Source organism: Galeopterus variegatus, unplaced genomic scaffold (genome assembly GCF_000696425.1).
Source record: "Galeopterus variegatus unplaced genomic scaffold, G_variegatus-3.0.2 Scaffold9872, whole genome shotgun sequence".
Lineage (NCBI taxonomy): Eukaryota > Metazoa > Chordata > Mammalia > Dermoptera > Cynocephalidae > Galeopterus > Galeopterus variegatus.
This window is the reverse complement of record NW_007735983.1, coordinates 34031-53036: the sequence shown is the minus strand read 5'-3', so window position 1 is coordinate 53036 and position 19006 is coordinate 34031. Positions and strand designations below refer to the sequence as shown.

Below are 19006 nucleotides of genomic sequence, written 5' to 3'. Positions count from 1 at the left end.
ACCCCCGGCCCCCCCCCCCCCCCGCCTCCTGGGTGCATGGGCTGTATAGACTAGGGGTCTAAACTCACTGCTGCGTCAGCTTATGGTGAGGGGCACTGGGTTCTCTCTCCCTGGGAAGAGGAGCAGCATCTGGGGGTGGGCTGAGGCTTTTCCTCTTGGAGCCCCTGAAGCCCCCCACCCCCGAAGAAGAGAACACAAAGAAATTCCAGTGTTGGGGGGTGGGGGAGGTCTGGCTCCCCAAACCCTGGAGGGATGCCCAGGTACACAAGACAAGAACAGGGCTCCCTACACAGAGGGCAGGCGGGTGGGGCTGGAAAGGGGAAGATACAGCAACACTAAAGCCACAGTCGAACACAACACCATGGGGAAGGGCTGGGGGGAGGGAGGAGATAAAAAACGAAGCCAAGTCGTGTCTGTCCTGAGCTCCCCCGGCTCCCCAGGAGTTTGGGGCTGGCTTTGGGCAGCTGGGCGAGTCTGCTGCACTCCTGGAGGAGTGGGCGGTGGGGGGCAGGCAGGGGGCGTGCGGGTCGGGGCTGGGGAGAAGTGGGCACAGACAGAGGCTCTGGAAGGGGGGCTACACATACCACTCCTTCTTGGAAATGAAAGACCCGTCGTTCTGAGAAACCATGTTCTCAGCCAAGTCCAGCTGCTCAGGGTCGTACTGGTAGCCCAGAGTCCGGTCCCCGTAGCCATCCTGACGGGCTTCTGCCTCATCCACTGTGAAGTAGGGCCGTTTGGCGTCCTCGTCATATTTGGGGTGGGGGGGTGGGGGCCGCCCCCCTTGCGCTCGCCCCCCCCGCCCTCCTCCTCCTCTTCCTCCTCGTAGCTGCTCCCGCCCAGCGGGCCAGCCTTCTTCTCGTCGTCTGAGTCGTCGGGGTACTGCAGGTTCTGTGCCATGGGCGGGTGGTGCTGGGGGATGCCTGCCTTGCTGTAGCCGTTGCCGTACACGTGCTTCTTGGTGCTGTAGTCCCCCTTGAAGGTGTGCCGGCGCCGGCGCAGGGCCATCACGATCCCGCCGACCACAATCAGCACGAGCAGGACGCTCCCCGCCACGCCCCCAATGATGGCCGTGGGCACCGGCCCGGCGCGCCGCCCATGCTCGGGAGGAGACGGGGTGTAGGGGAATTCTGGGTGAGGAAAAGAGATGGAGGGGACAGTCAGCGTGTGCTCCTGGAGCGTGGGCGGGGGGGAGGAGGGAGGCAGGAGGCAGGGGAGGAAGAGGCCGGGATGGACAGGCTGTCTGCACCCCAAGTTCCAGCAGCTCCAGTTCCAGAGGCTGTTGGGCACCCACCCCTCCTGGAGCCCAACTGTGCCTCAGAATGGCAGCTGGAGCAAGAGGCAGGCAAGAGGAGAGAGAGGCAGGAGACAGCACCCACAGCACTAGGCCTTCTGTCCTGTCTCTGGACCTGATGCCAACCCGCCCAACCCCCATTCGTGGTGCACAGAGACACATGTGCCAGCTCCACCCTTGGCACTGTGTCCAGTAGATGCCATTCATGGTCACAACCTTGTGAAGCAGGTATGCTATTCATGTCCATTCAATACACGAAGACACGAGGCTTAGCCACCCAGCCAATGATGCCACATTGCTTCTCTTGCGTGTAAAGTCTGTGTAAATGTCACCAGTGCCCCTCTGCCCAACACCTAGTGGCTACTATGCCCCAACACCATTGCTTTGGCTTCCAAGATGCCTGATTTCGTCTGCCCCCAGGGTACAGGGAAAACGGGTTCCCAGGTTCTGGCCCAGTAGATGTTCTATGAGTGCCAATCAGCTGCTAAGGTGCCAGAAACCAGGGCTGTGGCTGTTGGCTGTAGTCTGGCCCTGCATGGCAAAGTGGAGACCTGGCGGTGCTGCTAGCCTGGGCTGTAAGCATAATGTACGCAGCATGCAGGGCGCAGGCACATGCAGGGCTGGGCAGAGAGGGGGCATGAAAGTGCGTCTGTATAGCAAAGGCGACGAGGACACACAAGAGAGCGTGTGCATGGGCACACACTCTTGTCATCATGGGCAAGCCCGCGACTCGGGAAGCACATATCTGGGGGAGGGCCTACATGCCTGTGCTGGCGTGATGGATCTCTGTGCACAGATATGTGCACAACTGAGAGCAGAGTGGAGACGAGAAGGCAGGAGAGGTGAAAAGGAGAGAAAGGAAGCAGGTGGGACAGGAGAGGAGGCTGGGTGGATGACTTCTGTGCCAGTGGGGCTGGCTACAGTGCTGTTCTGCTCTGGGCAACGCTGCCCTTTCCCTTTTCTTACAGGGCCTGGGAGAGTGGGTGAAGCCAGGGCCATGCCAGTGGTCAAAGAGGTCCCAGGGACCTCTAAGGGAGGCGGTTCCCAGCACCACCACAGGGTGGCACCGGAGACCACGGCTGGCCTTGGTCAGGAGGAGCTGGGGTGCGGGTTCAGGGCAAGCCAAGAGGGCTGAGCTCCCTCGGCTGCTCTGGCCCTGCTCTTTTCAGGCCAGCAGGGTCAGGGGTGGGTTTGGGGACATGTCCCGGCATTGGGAGTCTGTTGTTGCCAGCTCCCTTCCTGATTCAGCTTCTCCCAGGTGGGTGTGTGTGGTGCTGTCTGAAGCAGGCAGGGGCAGGGCAAGGATTCTAGAGAAGCGGAAAGGTCTTCCTGGAGTTCAGGCTGAAAGGATTAATGAAAACACGGGGGCCCAGAGAAAAGGAGCCTATGTGTCCAAGGTTACATGGTGGAGCTGGGACTACCCAGGTGCTTCTGCACCCAGACCCTAACGTGCAGGAAATGGTAGAGAAGCATGACTGCCAAGGACTCGGCTCCCCACTTGTCCTCAGTGCAAGTCACCAAGTAGCTGCCCAGTAAATATTTATTGACAATATGTCTGGACTGCCTATCTCCAGAACACCCTCCCTGGAACCTCAAGCTTCTCCTGGCTCACCAAGTCCCATCTGTTTACTGTCCTTAAAAGGGCCCCACACCTGCGCCCCATGAGATGGGAGTTCCACAGACAGCTGAGAGGAACCCAGCCCCTACCTGTCCAGTTCTCATCCAGATCTGAATAATTTCTCTTCTCTGCATATGCCTCCAGATCTTCATCCACCCTTCAGTCAGTAAACATGTACTGAGCATCTATCTTGCTAGATGCAGGAAACAAGAAACTCAGCCTCGCTGGGGAACCGCATGACACTCTTAGAGACATAGCAGCAGGCAGCTGCGAAGGGACTTGGCAGCGAAGTGCTCAGGAGTGCAGGGGAAGAGAGCACTATGGCTTGCAGTTAGAAAAGGCTTCTTGGAGGAGGCTGGACTTTGTCCAGGCTTGAAGGATGGCAAGGACTTGGAGAGGCCAAGAGAATAAAAAAGGCATCCAGATGGAGGGACCTGCCTTTTTTCCCTGCATTATTTCCCTTGCCTCCCATACAGGATTCCTTGATCCCTGGCTTTCCTCTCTGAGTGTTCTGTCTCTGGCTGGAGAGCTGGGCTTTGTCTCTGCTCCAGTGTCTCACTGCAGGCTCTGTCCTTGTACCCTCAGCCCTCAATCTACTTTCTTTCCTAGTGACAGCTCCGGTCTCAGTTTCATGAGTTACTTTCGTCCTTCTGGCTTTCCAAACCATTTCAGGCACACAGTTCTCACCCAACTCTGGGACTTTACCTCCCAAGGCCTCTCGGACAGCATTTCCCGAACTGTGGTCCATGGAACCTCAAACCACCGGCTCAGAGGGTGAGCAAATATCCTGGAGTCAAACACTTTGGGATACGTTGGCTTAGACAAACATCAGAGCCCTGCGCCTTCTCGTGCACACTGTGAACTATAAGAGGAACGTATGGGATGCAGGGTTTCCCAAGTTACTGGAGCATGAACCCCACCCCGCTTGCTCCCAGGACCATCTCACAGGACTCATATTTAGGGGTACACATTTGAAAAACTGCCCTCAAGCACATCCTCATTTGGAATCCTTACCATCACCTCAAAACCCATCTGTTCCAACCCGGTTTTCCACCCTCCCTCCAAATGCTCTCCATTCCACACGACACCCCCAATTCCTCCACTGCCACCACCATTCATCCACTTTTCCAGCTCAGAATCTCATTCATCTTTGACTCTTCCTATTCAATGCCTTATCACTTGATGCCAGGTTTTACTGTTGTAGTAGGTTCCTGAATCTCCCACCTTCATTTGGTCTCTGTTCCACGAGAGTCACCCCATCTGCAGTCACCAGGTTAATTTTCACTATGTAGACATGATCACTCCCTTTCTCAAAGGCCAGCAACGACTCCCCTGCTGCAATGTTGGCCCACGCGGTCTGGCCTGCAAAGCTTCTGCCTTGCCACTGTCCTGTGCATTTGGCTAGCTCACCTTCCTTGCTGTCCTTGTTATCCAAGTCATCCTTGCTTTGCTCTCGCTGCTCACCCTGCCAGGAATGCCTTTCCTCAGCCGCTCTCCCTGCCTACTGCAGTTCTTCAAGATCCCTCTGTCACGCAACCTTCTCTTCTCAGCTCACACTGATCTTTGCGCCTCTCATTTTGGTTTCAAAAATGGCTAATCCCATTCCATTAATCACATACTGACACAGTATAGTAAAGCCTGTACAAATAGCAAATAAATGCAAATTAGGATTTGCCATGATTGGTTCTGGTCCTTCTGCCAATTTTCAAATGGCTAAAGTTCTTCTATTCTGTAGGAACAAGGAGAGAAGGTTGAGGAAGTGGCAGCCTAATGATACTTTAGGATTGACTCATTTCAGTGTGTTGCAATTGTGTACCATGTAAGGTACCCTATAGTTACTTTTGTGCTTTCCTCCACAGCAGAGACCCAATGACAAATAAAGCTCTCCTACATTTTATTTTACTAGGTTGAATTTTTTTGGACCCCATTAATCACAGTACAGCAGCGTTTACTATATTATCGGTTTCATGAGAATGATTGGTGTCCCAAACTAGTTTGCAAATTATAATTCAAAATAAATCTAGAACTTGACCACTTCTCGCCATCTCTGTCACTACAACCCTGATCCAAGACACCATCTCTCGCCTGGATTATTTATTACAGTAGACATCTGACTGCTTTCCTGGTTCCACCCTTTACCTCTGTTTTCAGCACAGAAGCCAGATAGATCCTGTTAAAGTGTAAGTCACAACACATCACTTCTCTGCTCAGAGCCCTCCAATGGCTCTCCTTGTTTCACTCACAGTAAAAGCCCAAATCTGCAGAGTTAAAAATGCTCCACACAACCAATGCCCTGCCCAACCTCTGATGCCATGTCTTCCTGCTTTCCTTCAGGCTTACTCCACTCCAGGCACACTCAGGGCCTTTGTACTGGCCACTCCACACCCCGGGAGGCTCTTCCCCAGGCGTCCCACGGTCCACTCCTTCAGGGCCTGGCTCAACATCACCTTCTCATGGAGACCTTCCCTGACTACCCTTACCCTATTTAAAATTGCAGTCTATAAGCTCCCCACCTCCCAGCACTTGTGGTCCCCCATGCCCTGCTCTTCTTTTCTCCATTCTACCTTTAAAATGACTACATGGTTTTTAAAATGTATTTTATCTATTGTTTGTTGTCTGTCCTCCTGTGTTAAAATGTAAGTTCCACAAGGACAGGAACTTTGTCTGTTTTGCTCATTGACATATCCCAAGCATCTGGATTGCCTGGCATGTGGCCAAAGTTCAAGAAATATTTGTTGAATGAAAGAATGAATTCTATAATGGCAAGGCTATATCTTAGAGGTGAGCCTTGCTCTAGGCAGAGCAAGTATTCAAGAAACAGTCAAACCAGGCATGGGCACACAAGAGACCTCATTTCACTGGCGCAGGGGACAGGAGGTATAGAATGGTGGCTTGAGGCCAGATTATATTGGGTTTCTTTCCCCTCCAGGCCCTCTGTTAGCTCCCTGCCCCCACAAGTCCTAAGGAGGTTTACTCTTCCCTGGGGATCTTCTGGGACCAAAGGAACTTAGGGCCAGGCCTGTGTAGAGGCAGAAGAATGGCTAAGATGACCTTCCAGCACTGCACACTTCAGAGTGAAGGTGCCAAGAAGGGGGCAGAAGAAACGAGAGGGTGTGGGGACCGGACTCATTTGCAAGCAGTGGGGCTGTCGGGTGTGGAGTGGAGCATCCTCTCCCTCCCCCTCTGTCCCTCCAGCTGTCACATTCAGCCAGGAGCTCCTGTCTCTGTGCCAGGAGCAGAGCCACAAGGGCCGCAGCTGGGAGGAGAGAGGACAGCCAGCAGTGGGGTCATTTGTGCTCGCTGGCGGGGCCCAGCCGGCCTCCCTCACATCCTCTGATAAAGGGGGCAGCTTGGCTCCATTCCTGAAGGGCTGCAGCCTCCCCTCTGGCATCCCTGGCTGGCCTGGTCCTCAGGGCACTGGGGGCTCTGCATTCCTGGCTCCCTGACGGAGGAGGGGGGCTTGGGTGGGGGTTTTGTGAATCTGAGGTGGAGAGAACGGTTAGGATTTATAGTCTAGATCCAGGATCTGGAGGAGGTTTGGGGTCAAAGAGAATGTTTGGGCTTGCTTCCAAAGCCGATGCCTGGCGCTTCCTCAGGCAGGAAATGCTCCAGCCTCAGATTAGGTTGGGAAACTACACCTCCCAGCATGCAGTGCGGCTGGCTCAGGGAGCGTGGGAGGCCTGGGGTCAAACTCTGGGAAGCCTCTGTCCTGCAGCTGCAGCAGCTGTGCATTGTGTCAGACCATCAGGCAGGGCCTCGGCAAGCTGGAGAACTGAACCCTCCCAGAGGCATGGACGCAGCTGCCTTCTCAGACTCCCGACACACTGCCATTTGCTGGCCTGGAGAAAGGCACATTTACCCACACATGGCCATGGGCTCCCAGTTGTGTACTCAGCGTGCAGACAGTTGCTTGACTGCTCACACCTGTTCACATTTACACACTCACAGAGAGAGGCACATACCCATACTCACATCTGGGCATACACACTCGTAGGCTCACACCCCCCCTTCCAAACAGACACGGGCCTTGAAGGCCCACCACCCTTGGTCTGAAGAACTTCCCGCCTGATGGAAGACCCTGTTACCTTCACCCCCTAGGGATGTGCCGACTTCGCTGGAATGAGGGTTGGAGAGACACCCTACACCCTAGTGGCCTCCCTGCTCTGAGGAGTGGCAAGAGACTGGGTCCCAACCAGAGAGGCATGGCCACTCTCCTCCTGACACCCCAGGGATAGATGCTGCCTCGCTTGGTCTCTTCAGTCTGGTCAAGGCCACACCCTGGTCCCCTCCCCATCTTGAACATACCCCCAGGGGGAGAAGGGAGGGGAGCTCCACTGTGTATTTTGTGATGTTGGGGCCAACCTCATGAAATTGCTGCTCAGCATAAAGTCCTTTGAAATAGGCTCCTCTGAGGGCCTGGGCCCCATGGAAATATATATACAAATTCCACTGAGATTGCCTCCTCTGTTTCCTCATCCCTATGCCCACAGCCTGGGCCTTTTGTTTCCCCCTAGGGACTCACCATGACAGCCCCCAACTCGTGTCTCGGTGCCATCCACGCAGCCTCCTGAATGCTCAGTCTAACCCGCACGCCTCACCATGCTGCTTCCCTGCTGAGAGCCATTGAGACGCTCCGCATGGCCACTAGAGAGAAAGCCCCACTCCTTCCATCCCTGCCCACTCGCTCCAGCCACTCTCCTCCCACAAACTGCCCCTGCCTGGACACCCTGACCCTCCATCTCTGCTCACTCGCCCATCCTTGCAAGAACCACTCAGTGCCACCTCCTCTGGGATATGGGGCCCCAAGAAGCCTGTGCCAAAGTGTCTCCTCCGTACACACCTCCTGCCCCGCCCCTGCTGTTCTTCATTTCCTTCTCCAGATGTGCCAAGGGCAAGGCTATTACCCGAATGGATGGCCAGAATGAAAAATTAAATTTCCACTTATCCCTCTCACCCATGCATTCCTTCCAGACCAGTGGGGCTTGGAGCACAGGGCATGGCTGTGACCCGCGGGATGGGTCCCCCAGAGAATGAGGCAGGCACTGGCTGATGTGGGAGGAAGGGTGGCGAGGTTGGCTGCTGCTTGGAAACTGACCAAGAGCATAAGAATAAATAGTTCTGAAAAGGTGCAGGCCTCCTGGCTGAGTCCTCCAGAGGGGGCTGAGAGACCCTCCCACAAGAGGGCCAGACAAACAGCTCCCGGGCCTATCCATGATTTGGCGAGCATCATGCTTCCCTGGTTCTGCCTAACTGGATGCCAACAGTAGGCACGTTGTGACCTTCTCTTCCAGTTGGAAACCTGCATGGCCTTGGCCCACCTGCCCTTCAGCCCACACCACCAACATGTTGGTGACCCACCATTGGGGGAAGGTGTCACTGTGCAGGGGCACTGCATGGTCATAAGAAGACTGAGGCTCAAAGAGGTAAGGAACCTGCTGAAGGTCACATGGCTGGGAAGAGACAGCACATGAACACAGGCCAGGTCTGTGCTGTTCATCAGATGACACTGTCTCCCTGAGTGGTGGTCACACTCCCTATGACCACTCCTCAGGGGACATGACTTGCTGGTCCCATCAGAGCTCAGCATCTGTGAGGGTCTTTGAGCTTTGCTCGGACTTTCTCCAGGAGGAGAGACATGTGTGACTCTGGCCCTCCCTTACGCTTGCCAATCTGTGAAAACCCCCAAACCCTAGCCTGGGGGAGGGGCTGCCTCAGCTTTCCCCAGGCTCTAACCCTGACATTTGTACTCCCCTAACCAGTCTGGGAGCCAAGGGCGTGGAGCTGAAGAAGACAGCGAGTGACCCCGCCCTCCTGCCCCAGGCGAGAAAAGTGACAGAGGTGCCCTGAGGACAGGGGGTGTAGCCCCTGGACAGCTCTGGCTGCTCCTTCTGCAGCTGGGCCTTGAATCTACCCACAAACGAAGTCTCCCACTCCTGAGACACAGGCTCAGGGCTGATGAATCCTCAGGGCTTCCCCAAGCCCCATGCCTGGAGTGCAGTAATCACCGCCCAGTTTCCTGTATCCCTGAGGTCACCTCCTGAGCTCATAACTTCCTGTCTGTCTCGGCAGCAGCATGATTCCACTTACTGTTCTAGGAGGTTCTTTTTGTCACTTTCTCACTCTGCAACTAGCTCAGGAACAGTGTTAAAGGCACTCCCTCTTGTGAAGTTGTGATGGTAATTTACCCCTCTATTGACTTGTTTTGATGCTTCCATTAATAAGAACGATAATGATGGAGGTCATGATAATGACAGAGCATTGGCCATTTATTGACAGATTGATCTACACTAGGTCCTTGACCTACATTAAGCATAATCCTGACAACAACCCTTTATGGCAGGCCACAGTTTCCTCATTTTATAGATGAGGGCTTGTCTGGGGTCACAGCTACCTGAGATCATGCCCAGGCTCTTTCATGTCCCAGAGGCTGTTTCTCCTCAGCACATCGTAGCCCTTGTTCTCCTTTTAGCACCTAGAGGTACAGTGGCTGGGCCATCTCATCTGCACTAACAGAGAGAGTTGCAGGTAAAACAGCAATTCAGTTGCAGGGCACGCAAACAACCATGGCTTTGGGCTACAACCTCGCTTTCTCTCCAGTCTCCTTGTTTGACATAAGCTTCACCTGTAGGCCCATGAGGGTTTCCTCAACTGAAGGTGCACAGCTTAGAGGAGATGAGCTCCCCCTGCAAACCCCCATACCCCCCTTTGCCCCCCCACCAAGCCAGCATCCCATGGCATGTTCTGTTGGCAGATTCATGGGCAATGCTCTACAATGCCAGCTTCCCTGGGGACACCTCGATAAAAATAAATACTGGGGGCTGGGGTGGGAGTGACTTAGGCTGAATCACCAAAGAAAAATGACAAAGTTCTTTCTTAGGGAGAGGAAGGGATCACAAGGGAAGCCCCCTCTGCAGAATGGTTTGTCCCACTGATCGTGACCCTGTCAAATGGAGGTGTATGTGTGTGAGGGGTCTCTCACATCCTTCCTTCCCACTGACAAAACCGAGCCTAGCCCTGCCTAAAGCTCCTGGAGGTGGGGTTGGTGGGCCCCCTGTGATCCAGTAAGTCATCTTCCAAGGTGACCAGGTAGCCCTGCAGCACTTACGTGGTCCAGTGGTACTCGGTGGCTGGGGGATTGGCATCAGCTTTGCACGTGAGCTTCACATCTGTCCGCTGCAGGTACCAGTTGCCATCAAACCCCTCAATGGTCACCTCGGGCTCGTCTGTGGGGCAAAGGGTAGTGTTTGAAAAGGATGAGGTCAGGGGAGCAGGACTTAGCACAAGGGAGCCTGAGATAGTGATAGATGGAAAGAGAGGTGACAGGCAACAGCAGAATGAGAGGGAGGGTGAAGATCACAGAGCCTGGAGCAGAAACAGCAAGGGGAACAAGGAGGGAGGGTACAGCACCCCCAGAAAGAACAGGGGGTGGGGGGAGGAGAGGAAGGGAGTGGGGAGTGACAGAGATGGGAAGCAGAGCAGGAGGGAATGACGGGGAGGAGGTGAGAAGGGACAGTGGCGTCCACTGGGCAGGTCCACCCCGGCACCCGGCCCTGGCTCACACTGCACATTGAGGGTGAGGCTTTCCTTGAAGCGGTCCATGTGGTAGTTGACGATGCAGGCCAGGGACTGCTGGTGGGCTTCCCGGCTGGGCACCAGGCGGTAACGGCTGATGACTGTCACTGTGCCATTGGGGTTCCGGATCTCCTGGTACTCTGCCTCGCCCTTTAGCCGTGTTTCCCAGGATACCACGCTAGGAGGCTTGCCATTGGCTGAGGTGCAGGTGGCCACCAGGACCTTGTCATCCTGTCCCTTCTTGGCTCGAAGCACTGCTTGGGTGCCCTCTATCCAGTTGGTGGGTTTGGCTGCAGAGAACCAGAGAGAGACATGGGACCAGCTCTACCGCCTTGTCAAAGATGCATGGGCCCAGGAGGTCACCTGGCCATCTCTGCCTCTCAGCTGTGCTTCACCAAAGCCCTTCCCCAGAGAGAGACATGGGACCAGCTCTACCGCCTTGTCAAAGATGCATGGGCCCAGGAGGTCATCTGGCCATCTCTGCCTCTCAGCTGTGCTTCACCAAAGCCCTTCCCAGAACTCCTTGTAGGAAGGTCTTCTGATATATCGCCTCCCTGTTCTACTTATATGTATCCTGTTGTGGCAAGCTTAGGCCTTCTTGGAGTCTTGGCACGTTCAAGTCAAGTAGCTTAAGTGGCTCCTGTCCTTACCGTGGTGACTGATGCTCTGGCCTGCTTCCTGGCCACCCACAAAGTGCCCCAAGGTGGGGCTCCAACCTGAATACTGGTCCTCTGCTCTGTCCACAGCTAAGCCCCTGTCCCCAATCCCTAGTGAACTGTGGCACAGCCTGGCTAGAAGAGACTGGAACCACCACTCCTGAAGCTATGACAGCCCTGCCTACCCAAGGAGGACATCTGGGGCCACTGAGGCACACCAAGGATGGCCAAGCTCCCAGGTCAAAGGCCTCTGCACAAGACGGGAGGGGGCTTACCCATCACAGTGAGATTGAGCTGGCTCTCACGATTGCCTGTAGGGAACGTGGAGAACTCGCAGATGTAGACACCCTCGTCCTCCAGCTCTAGGCGGGAGAGGCGGATGGTGCCGTCGGTGAAGGAACGCCGCAGGAATTCCACACGCTCGCGGTAAGGAGTCAGCACAGAGACGCCCATGACAGGGTTGTAGATGGCCACGTTCTGCTTGGAGCCATTGGTGGCCTTTTGCCATGTGACCTGGGTGATCTTCACACTGGGCAGTGGGTTGGCGAAGCTGCAGTGGAGCACCACGTCTGTGCCGATGAAGCCATACATGGAGTCATTCACCTGGACCACCTGGGTGTGCATGACTGCACGAGGGGGATGGCAGAGCGGTCAGTGCAGGCGCAGCTTCCCCCAGCCACCCACGCACTCCCTGCACTCTGGTCTTTTCTTTCTTCTTTTCTCATTTATTTATTTATGTATTTATTTATTCTTACGACTGGCTGGTATGGGTATCCAAACCCTTGTCCTTGGTGTGGTCTTTTCTTTTATAGCAGTCATTATTCTTTTTATTCTGATTATAAAGATATTAATTATTTCATAAAAACAGGCTGGGCAATACTGAAAAATACTGAGAAGAAAATGACAACATCCCATAATCCCACCACTCGGAAATATCACTGATGATCTTGTGGGATCTATCTTTTTTTACTTTTTCTCTCTGTATCTATATACATCTACATAATGGTCTATTTTTTCAAAAAAGTCAGAATCCTACTGTACATGCTGTTCCACAACCTGCTTTTTCACTTAGTGACATATTATTAGTACCACTCTGGCTGGTCAATACACGTCGGCACCGTCATTTCTGACGATGGTCGAACGCACTGCTTTTCAAGTTGAGCCCTAGCCTGGGAGCTTTACCTTCCTGGGCCTCGGTTCCCTCATCTGATAAATGGGGCAGATAATCCAGTCCTCCTACCCCCAGGGTTGCCAGGGGAGCCAAATGGTATAATGGTTGAGAAAGTGCGTCAGGAGGCAGGAAGCTCTGGAAGAACGCGAGGGCTGGTGGTGGCCCTCCCGCTGTCTTCTCCTGAGTTCCCGTCCCTTGGGGGGCACCGGCTCGGCCCCTCTTACCCAGCCAGGCAGAGGGAAATAGGCACAGCACGAGGCTGGCCTCTGGATTCCCTGTTGCCTTCACGATCGAGTCTAAATGCCTTAACTTGCACTCGATGTCCTTGTCATCTGCCTTTTTTCCACACATCTCCACAAACCATGCTTTCCACCCTATCAGCCAGGCAGAGGGAAATAGGCACAGCACGAGGCTGGCCTCTGGATTCCCTGTTGCCTTCATGATCGAGTCTAAATGCCTTAACTTGCACTCGATGTCCTTGTCATCTGCCTTTTTTCCACACATCTCCACAAACCATGCTTTCCACCCTACCAGACTGGGCCCATCCTCAGAATATGCCACCTTTCTGTGTTTCTTTCCCTTCCTCTTCCCATTTATTTAACCACCATTTGCTGAATGACTATATTCCAGGATCTATAATCAGCGCTTGCGTCATATCAACGAGCAATTCAGTCCCGGCCCCCAAGAGGCACAAAGCCTATTTGCACAACCCTTCTGACTCTTGCTCAGGCAGTTCCCTCAATCAAGATGGCCCTTTCCCCTCTCCACCTATGACAGCCCACTGAGGCCACCTGCTTTGGGGAGCCTTCGCTGGTCCTCTCAGCCTGAGTTCCCTTGGCTGCCTCCAGTATAGGTCTTCTCTGCCTTGGAATGTGGTAGTTTACACATCTGGCTTCTTCACCAGACCGTCAGCTCTCCCAGGGCAGGGTCTGTCTCTTTTCCATCTCTATATCCCCAGTGCCCAGCCTGGCATCTGGCACACAGTAGGTGCCAGTAAATATTTGTTGCTAGACAAATTGCAATGGAAGCCAAGAGAGGAGAGACTTGCAGGAAGGAGGGAGTGATTGGCGGCATCGAGTGACTGAATTCCCTCCAGCCTCCCCACTGATTGTTTTACCCCATCTAGAATGTCTTCAGCCTCACCTCCCTCCACTCGGGGCAGCCTCCTGTCACTAGGCTCCATCTTCCAGCTCTCTCAGGCCACGCTCAGTCTACATCAGCTCCCGCAGGCCGGGTCCCTGCTTCGCATTCATACACATCGTGTCTTTGCACCTTTACTTTATCAGTCAATGCATCAAGCACCATCAATAGTATCAATAATGCCAGGTCCTGTACTGACCCAGAGGCAGGGGGATGGCCTAATGGCCCCCCAAGGGAGCCTGGGATCCAGGAGTGGGAATTTGGGGTTTACACCTGCCTCCTCTACATGATGGAGACATGGGAGCAGTTGGGCTCCTCTGAGGGCTCCAAAGACCGTGGTCAGCAAAGTCAGCTGCTCCCCTGCTCCTCCTATCCAGAGGGCACAGGCCAGGTCTCTCTCGGTCACTGTGGTATCCCTGGTGCCTAGCACACAGTAGGTACTCAAGATATGCTTGCGGAGTAAATTTATCCTTGGCCCCACCAACCAGGCCCTTGGCACACTCTGGAAGTTTCCCTGATGTTCTCCCTTCTCTACGCCTATTCACATCCACACAGCCCTTCACAACCCCTATCCCCAGCCTCACCCCTCCGGCTGTCCTCTTGGCCAGCCTGTGGGGTGCTTTGGAGCTGGTGCTACTTCTGACATCTCTGCAGGCAGAGGCACTGTGGGTTGGTGGCAGTAGGATGGGGGAAGCACGCACCTGGGAGTCTGGAGGGCTAGGCTCCAGCCTGCCTCTGCCTTTAGCTGGCTGTGGGACCCTGGCCAGTCACTACCCCTTTCTGAGCCCTATTTTCCTCCTCTCTCTCAATGGCCCCTCCTGGCCCTAACTGGCTGATGGCAACCCAGCCCAGCCGTGGCCCAGAAATAATCCCAGGGTGAGGTCAGTGGGCCACACGGCCGAGCACTCTTGCTGGCTGGCTGGCCAGGAGCTAGGCCCCAGGCCCTCCCTGGCAGGAAAACTGGGGGCCCCCTGCCCCCCCCCCCCCAACTGCACTCACCAAGCCTGCTGGCGGCTGAGATAATGTGGGTATAATTGGGGAACTTGCGCCACACAAAGCCAGGAACAGGAAAAGCCAGTTGGGAGGGCTTAGGCCACAGGTGAGAATGGGGGGAAGGGATGTGGGCACCAGAAACCATCTTGGGATTGGTATCAGGCGTGGTGGGTCTGCAGAGGGACATGGCCCACCAAGTCCCTGGCGCACAGGCTGACATTCATCTGCTGCATCTTCTGTGGTGACCTCACCCTTCAGAGCCACGTCAGTGCCAGGAGAGATCGCTGACAGGGGCCTGAGTGTGGGGTGGGAAGGGTGCTGCAAGAGGCTCAGGTGCCCCAGAAGCCCCATGTCATCCACCAGTATATTACCAGGCAGGGGATGGCCCTTCCCACCCATGTCTATTTTGGGGCGGAGGTTGCTCTCTTTTCTCCACTGTGGCTTCTCCAGAAGCAAAGTCCCCCAGAAGAAAGTTACTGGCGTCCCCTCACTGCATGAAGCGGGTGCTCCTGGCCTCTTTGCCCTTTGTGCCCCAGTGATAGGCAGGGCGGGGTGNGGGATCACCCTGACTGTGCACATACCTTAAATGAAGGAAGGAGAAAAGCAAAGCAAGGCCAATGGCCAGAGCTCAAGAGAGAACCAGAGAAGCAGGAAAAGGAGACATAAACTTCCTGCAATGACACAACCCAAAGGTGGGAGACGTAGATGGTGGAGGAAATCCTGGGTTGGGAGAGGCAAGGTAGGATGTAGCTTCCTACCTGTGATATTGACCTCCACTTGGCCCGAGCGGGTGCCGATGGGGTTGGTGGCCTCACAGACATAGGTCCCTGCCAGGCTATAGTTGATGGGTCCCTTGAAGAAGAGGGTTCTGTTCTGGGCCTCCACGCCCTTGGGGAGAGAGCCATTCAGCCTGTGGGAATTGGAGACATCATGTAGGGTTATGACTCTCCAGCCCCATGAAGCTGTCCCTGTGTCACCCACTTGGCTCCAAGCCCACCAACCCTTCCGCTGAGTTCATGTGGTGGGTCTGTCTTGGAAGGAGGAAAAATAACAATGTTAATAATCTCTTGCATTTGGCAGTTTCATATTATTCAGCATTTCATATTTGATCATAACACTGAAATAGGCAGGACAGGGAGGTACTGGTCCTACTTAAGAGATAAAACCTAAGGTTCAAGGCCAAGGAAACACAGCTAGGAAGCAATAGATTGGGAACTCTAGTCAGATCTCTGGGCTCCTGCTGCAGTGCTCTCTCTATTGCTCATGGTGGCTGATTGTTGGTCCTTGGTCTCCTGGGTAGCTGGTTAATACAGACACCTGGGTCCTAACCCAGATCTCCTGAAGCAGAACCACTGGGGTGAAGGCCTGTGAATCTGTATTTTAACAAGCTGCTTAGGTGATGAGATAGGAATTACTGGGTTTCGCTGTCTCATGTTCTTGCTGGGAATGTCACAGGGGAGCGTCCTGAGAGTTTGCTGAGGACTGGGGACCTTCTTCAGAAGCACTTTTTGTTCCAGGAAGTGGAGGATAATAGGTGCAGCACGTCAATGTCCTCTACTTCCTGGAAAAGGGGTAGAGACTCATTCTGGGCCGCTGTCGTCTGGCTGCCCATGTCAACCCTCTTCTTGGCTCCACCCATGCACGCCCCTGTCTTTCTGTAAGTTTCATCCAGCTCTTCTCTGGGAAGAACCTTGGCCCAGGCCATCAGAGCTGGCTGGAAGGGAGACAGGATCCTCCGAGGGCCAGGCCCAAAGGTCATGCAGCCAAGAATTAGATGGTGGGATGTGGGGCAGCCTGCATGAGCACGGGCATTCTGGCTGACTGCTGCCTCCTCCTCAAGAATCTGGGGGTGCTGGAGAGAAGGAATACGAGCAAAGAAAGATCTGGGATGCTCTACAATGCCAGCTTCCCTGGGGACACCTCGATAAAAATAAATACTGGGGGCTGGGGTGGGAGTGACTTAGGCTGAATCACCAAAGAAAAATGACAAAGTTCTTTCTTAGGGAGAGGAAGGGATCACAAGGGAAGCCCCCTCTGCAGAATGGTTTGTCCCACTGATCGTGACCCTGTCAAATGGAGGTGTATGTGTGTGAGGGGTCTCTCACATCCTTCCTTCCCACTGACAAAACCGAGCCTAGCCCTGCCTAAAGCTCCTGGAGGTGGGGTTGGTGGGCCCCCTGTGATCCAGTAAGTCATCTTCCAAGGTGACCAGGTAGCCCTGCAGCACTTACGTGGTCCAGTGGTACTCGGTGGCTGGGGGATTGGCATCAGCTTTGCACGTGAGCTTCACATCTGTCCGCTGCAGGTACCAGTTGCCATCAAACCCCTCAATGGTCACCTCGGGCTCGTCTGTGGGGCAAAGGGTAGTGTTTGAAAAGGATGAGGTCAGGGGAGCAGGACTTAGCACAAGGGAGCCTGAGATAGTGATAGATGGAAAGAGAGGTGACAGGCAACAGCAGAATGAGAGGGAGGGTGAAGATCACAGAGCCTGGAGCAGAAACAGCAAGGGGAACAAGGAGGGAGGGGACAGCACCCCCAGAAAGAACAGGGGGTGGGGGGAGGAGAGGAAGGGAGTGGGGAGTGACAGAGATGGGAAGCAGAGCAGGAGGGAATGATGGGGAGGAGGTGAGAAGGGACAGTGGCGTCCACTGGGCAGGTCCACCCCGGCACCCGGCCCTGGCTCACACTGCACATTGAGGGTGAGGCTTTCCTTGAAGCGGTCCATGTGGTAGTTGACGATGCAGGCCAGGGACTGCTGGTGGGCTTCCCGGCTGGGCACCAGGCGGTAACGGCTGATGACTGTCACTGTGCCATTGGGGTTCCGGATCTCCTGGTACTCTGCCTCGCCCTTTAGCCGTGTTTCCCAGGATACCACGCTAGGAGGCTTGCCATTGGCTGAGGTGCAGGTGGCCACCAGGACCTTGTCATCCTGTCCCTTCTTGGCTCGAAGCACTGCTTGGGTGCCCTCTATCCAGTTGGTGGGTTTGGCTGCAGAGAACCAGAGAGAGACATGGGACCAGCTCTACCGCCTTGTCAAAGATGCATGGGCCCAGGAGGTCATCTGGCCATCTCTGCCTCTCAGCTGTGCTTCACCAAAGCCCTTCTCAGAACTCCTTGTAGGAAGGTCTTCTGATATATCGCCTCCCTGTTCTACTTATATGTATCCTGTTGTGGCAAGCTTAGGCCTTCTTGGAGTCTTGGCACGTTCAAGTCAAGTAGCTTAAGTGGCTCCTGTCCTTACCGTGGTGACTGATGCTCTGGCCTGCTTCCTGGCCACCCACAAAGTGCCCCAAGGTGGGGCTCCAACCTGAATACTGGTCCTCTGCTCTGTCCACAGCTAAGCCCCTGTCCCCAATCCCTAGTGAACTGTGGCACAGCCTGGCTAGAAGAGACTGGAACCACCACTCCTGAAGCTATGACAGCCCTGCCTACCCAAGGAGGACATCTGGGGCCACTGAGGCACACCAAGGATGGCCAAGCTCCCAGGTCAAAGGCCTCTGCACAAGACGGGAGGGGGCTTACCCATCACAGTGAGATTGAGCTGGCTCTCACGATTGCCTGTAGGGAACGTGGAGAACTCGCAGATGTAGACACCCTCGTCCTCCAGCTCTAGGCGGGAGAGGCGGATGGTGCCGTCGGTGAAGGAACGCCGCAGGAATTCCACACGCTCGCGGTAAGGAGTCAGCACAGAGACGCCCATGACAGGGTTGTAGATGGCCACGTTCTGCTTGGAGCCATTGGTGGCCTTTTGCCATGTGACCTGGGTGATCTTCACACTGGGCAGTGGGTTGGCGAAGCTGCAGTGGAGCACCACGTCTGTGCCGATGAAGCCATACATGGAGTCATTCACCTGGACCACCTGGGTGTGCATGACTGCACGAGGGGGATGGCAGAGCGGTCAGTGCAGGCGCAGCTTCCCCCAGCCACCCACGCACTCCCTGCACTCTGGTCTTTTCTTTCTTCTTTTCTCATTTATTTATTTATGTATTTATTTATTCTTACGACTGGCTGGTATGGGTATCCAAACCCTTGTCCTTGGTGTGGTCTTTTCTTTTATAGCAGTCATTATTCTTTTTATTCTGATTATAAAGATATTAATTATTTCATAAAAACAGGCTGGGCAATACTGAAAAATACTGAGAAGAAAATGACAACATCCCATAATCCCACCACTCGGAAATATCACTGATGATCTTGTGGGATCTATCTTTTTTTACTTTTTCTCTCTGTATCTATATACATCTACATAATGGTCTATTTTTTCAAAAAAGTCAGAATCCTACTGTACATGCTGTTCCACAACCTGCTTTTTCACTTAGTGACATATTATTAGTACCACTCTGGCTGGTCAATACACGTCGGCACCGTCATTTCTGACGATGGTCGAACGCACTGCTTTTCAAGTTGAGCCCTAGCCTGGGAGCTTTACCTTCCTGGGCCTCGGTTCCCTCATCTGATAAATGGGGCAGATAATCCAGTCCTCCTACCCCCAGGGTTGCCAGGGGAGCCAAATGGTATAATGGTTGAGAAAGTGCGTCAGGAGGCAGGAAGCTCTGGAAGAACGC

The 19006-nt window shown here is 54.4% G+C and overlaps 2 protein-coding genes across 2 annotated transcripts; both read right to left on the bottom strand.

Moving 5' to 3' along the window:
- Positions 1 to 27: 27 nt before the first annotated feature.
- Positions 28 to 18336, bottom strand: LOC103609628 (nectin-1-like). Its single transcript, XM_008593928.1, is given in 6 exon segments — positions 28 to 769; positions 772 to 1127; positions 15200 to 15351; positions 16673 to 16790; positions 17127 to 17429; positions 17964 to 18336. Coding segments are annotated over 6 exon segments (1473 nt in total). The 5' UTR covers positions 18313 to 18336; the 3' UTR covers positions 28 to 574.
- On the bottom strand, positions 10011 to 12812 carry LOC103609629 (nectin-1-like). Its single transcript, XM_008593929.1, has 4 exons — positions 12533 to 12812; positions 11413 to 11763; positions 10469 to 10771; positions 10011 to 10132 (listed from the first exon to the last, which is right to left on the bottom strand). Exons 1-4 carry the CDS (start codon positions 12810 to 12812, stop codon positions 10011 to 10013), a joined length of 1056 nt encoding a protein of 351 aa, XP_008592151.1.
- Positions 18337 to 19006: the final 670 nt, after the last annotated feature.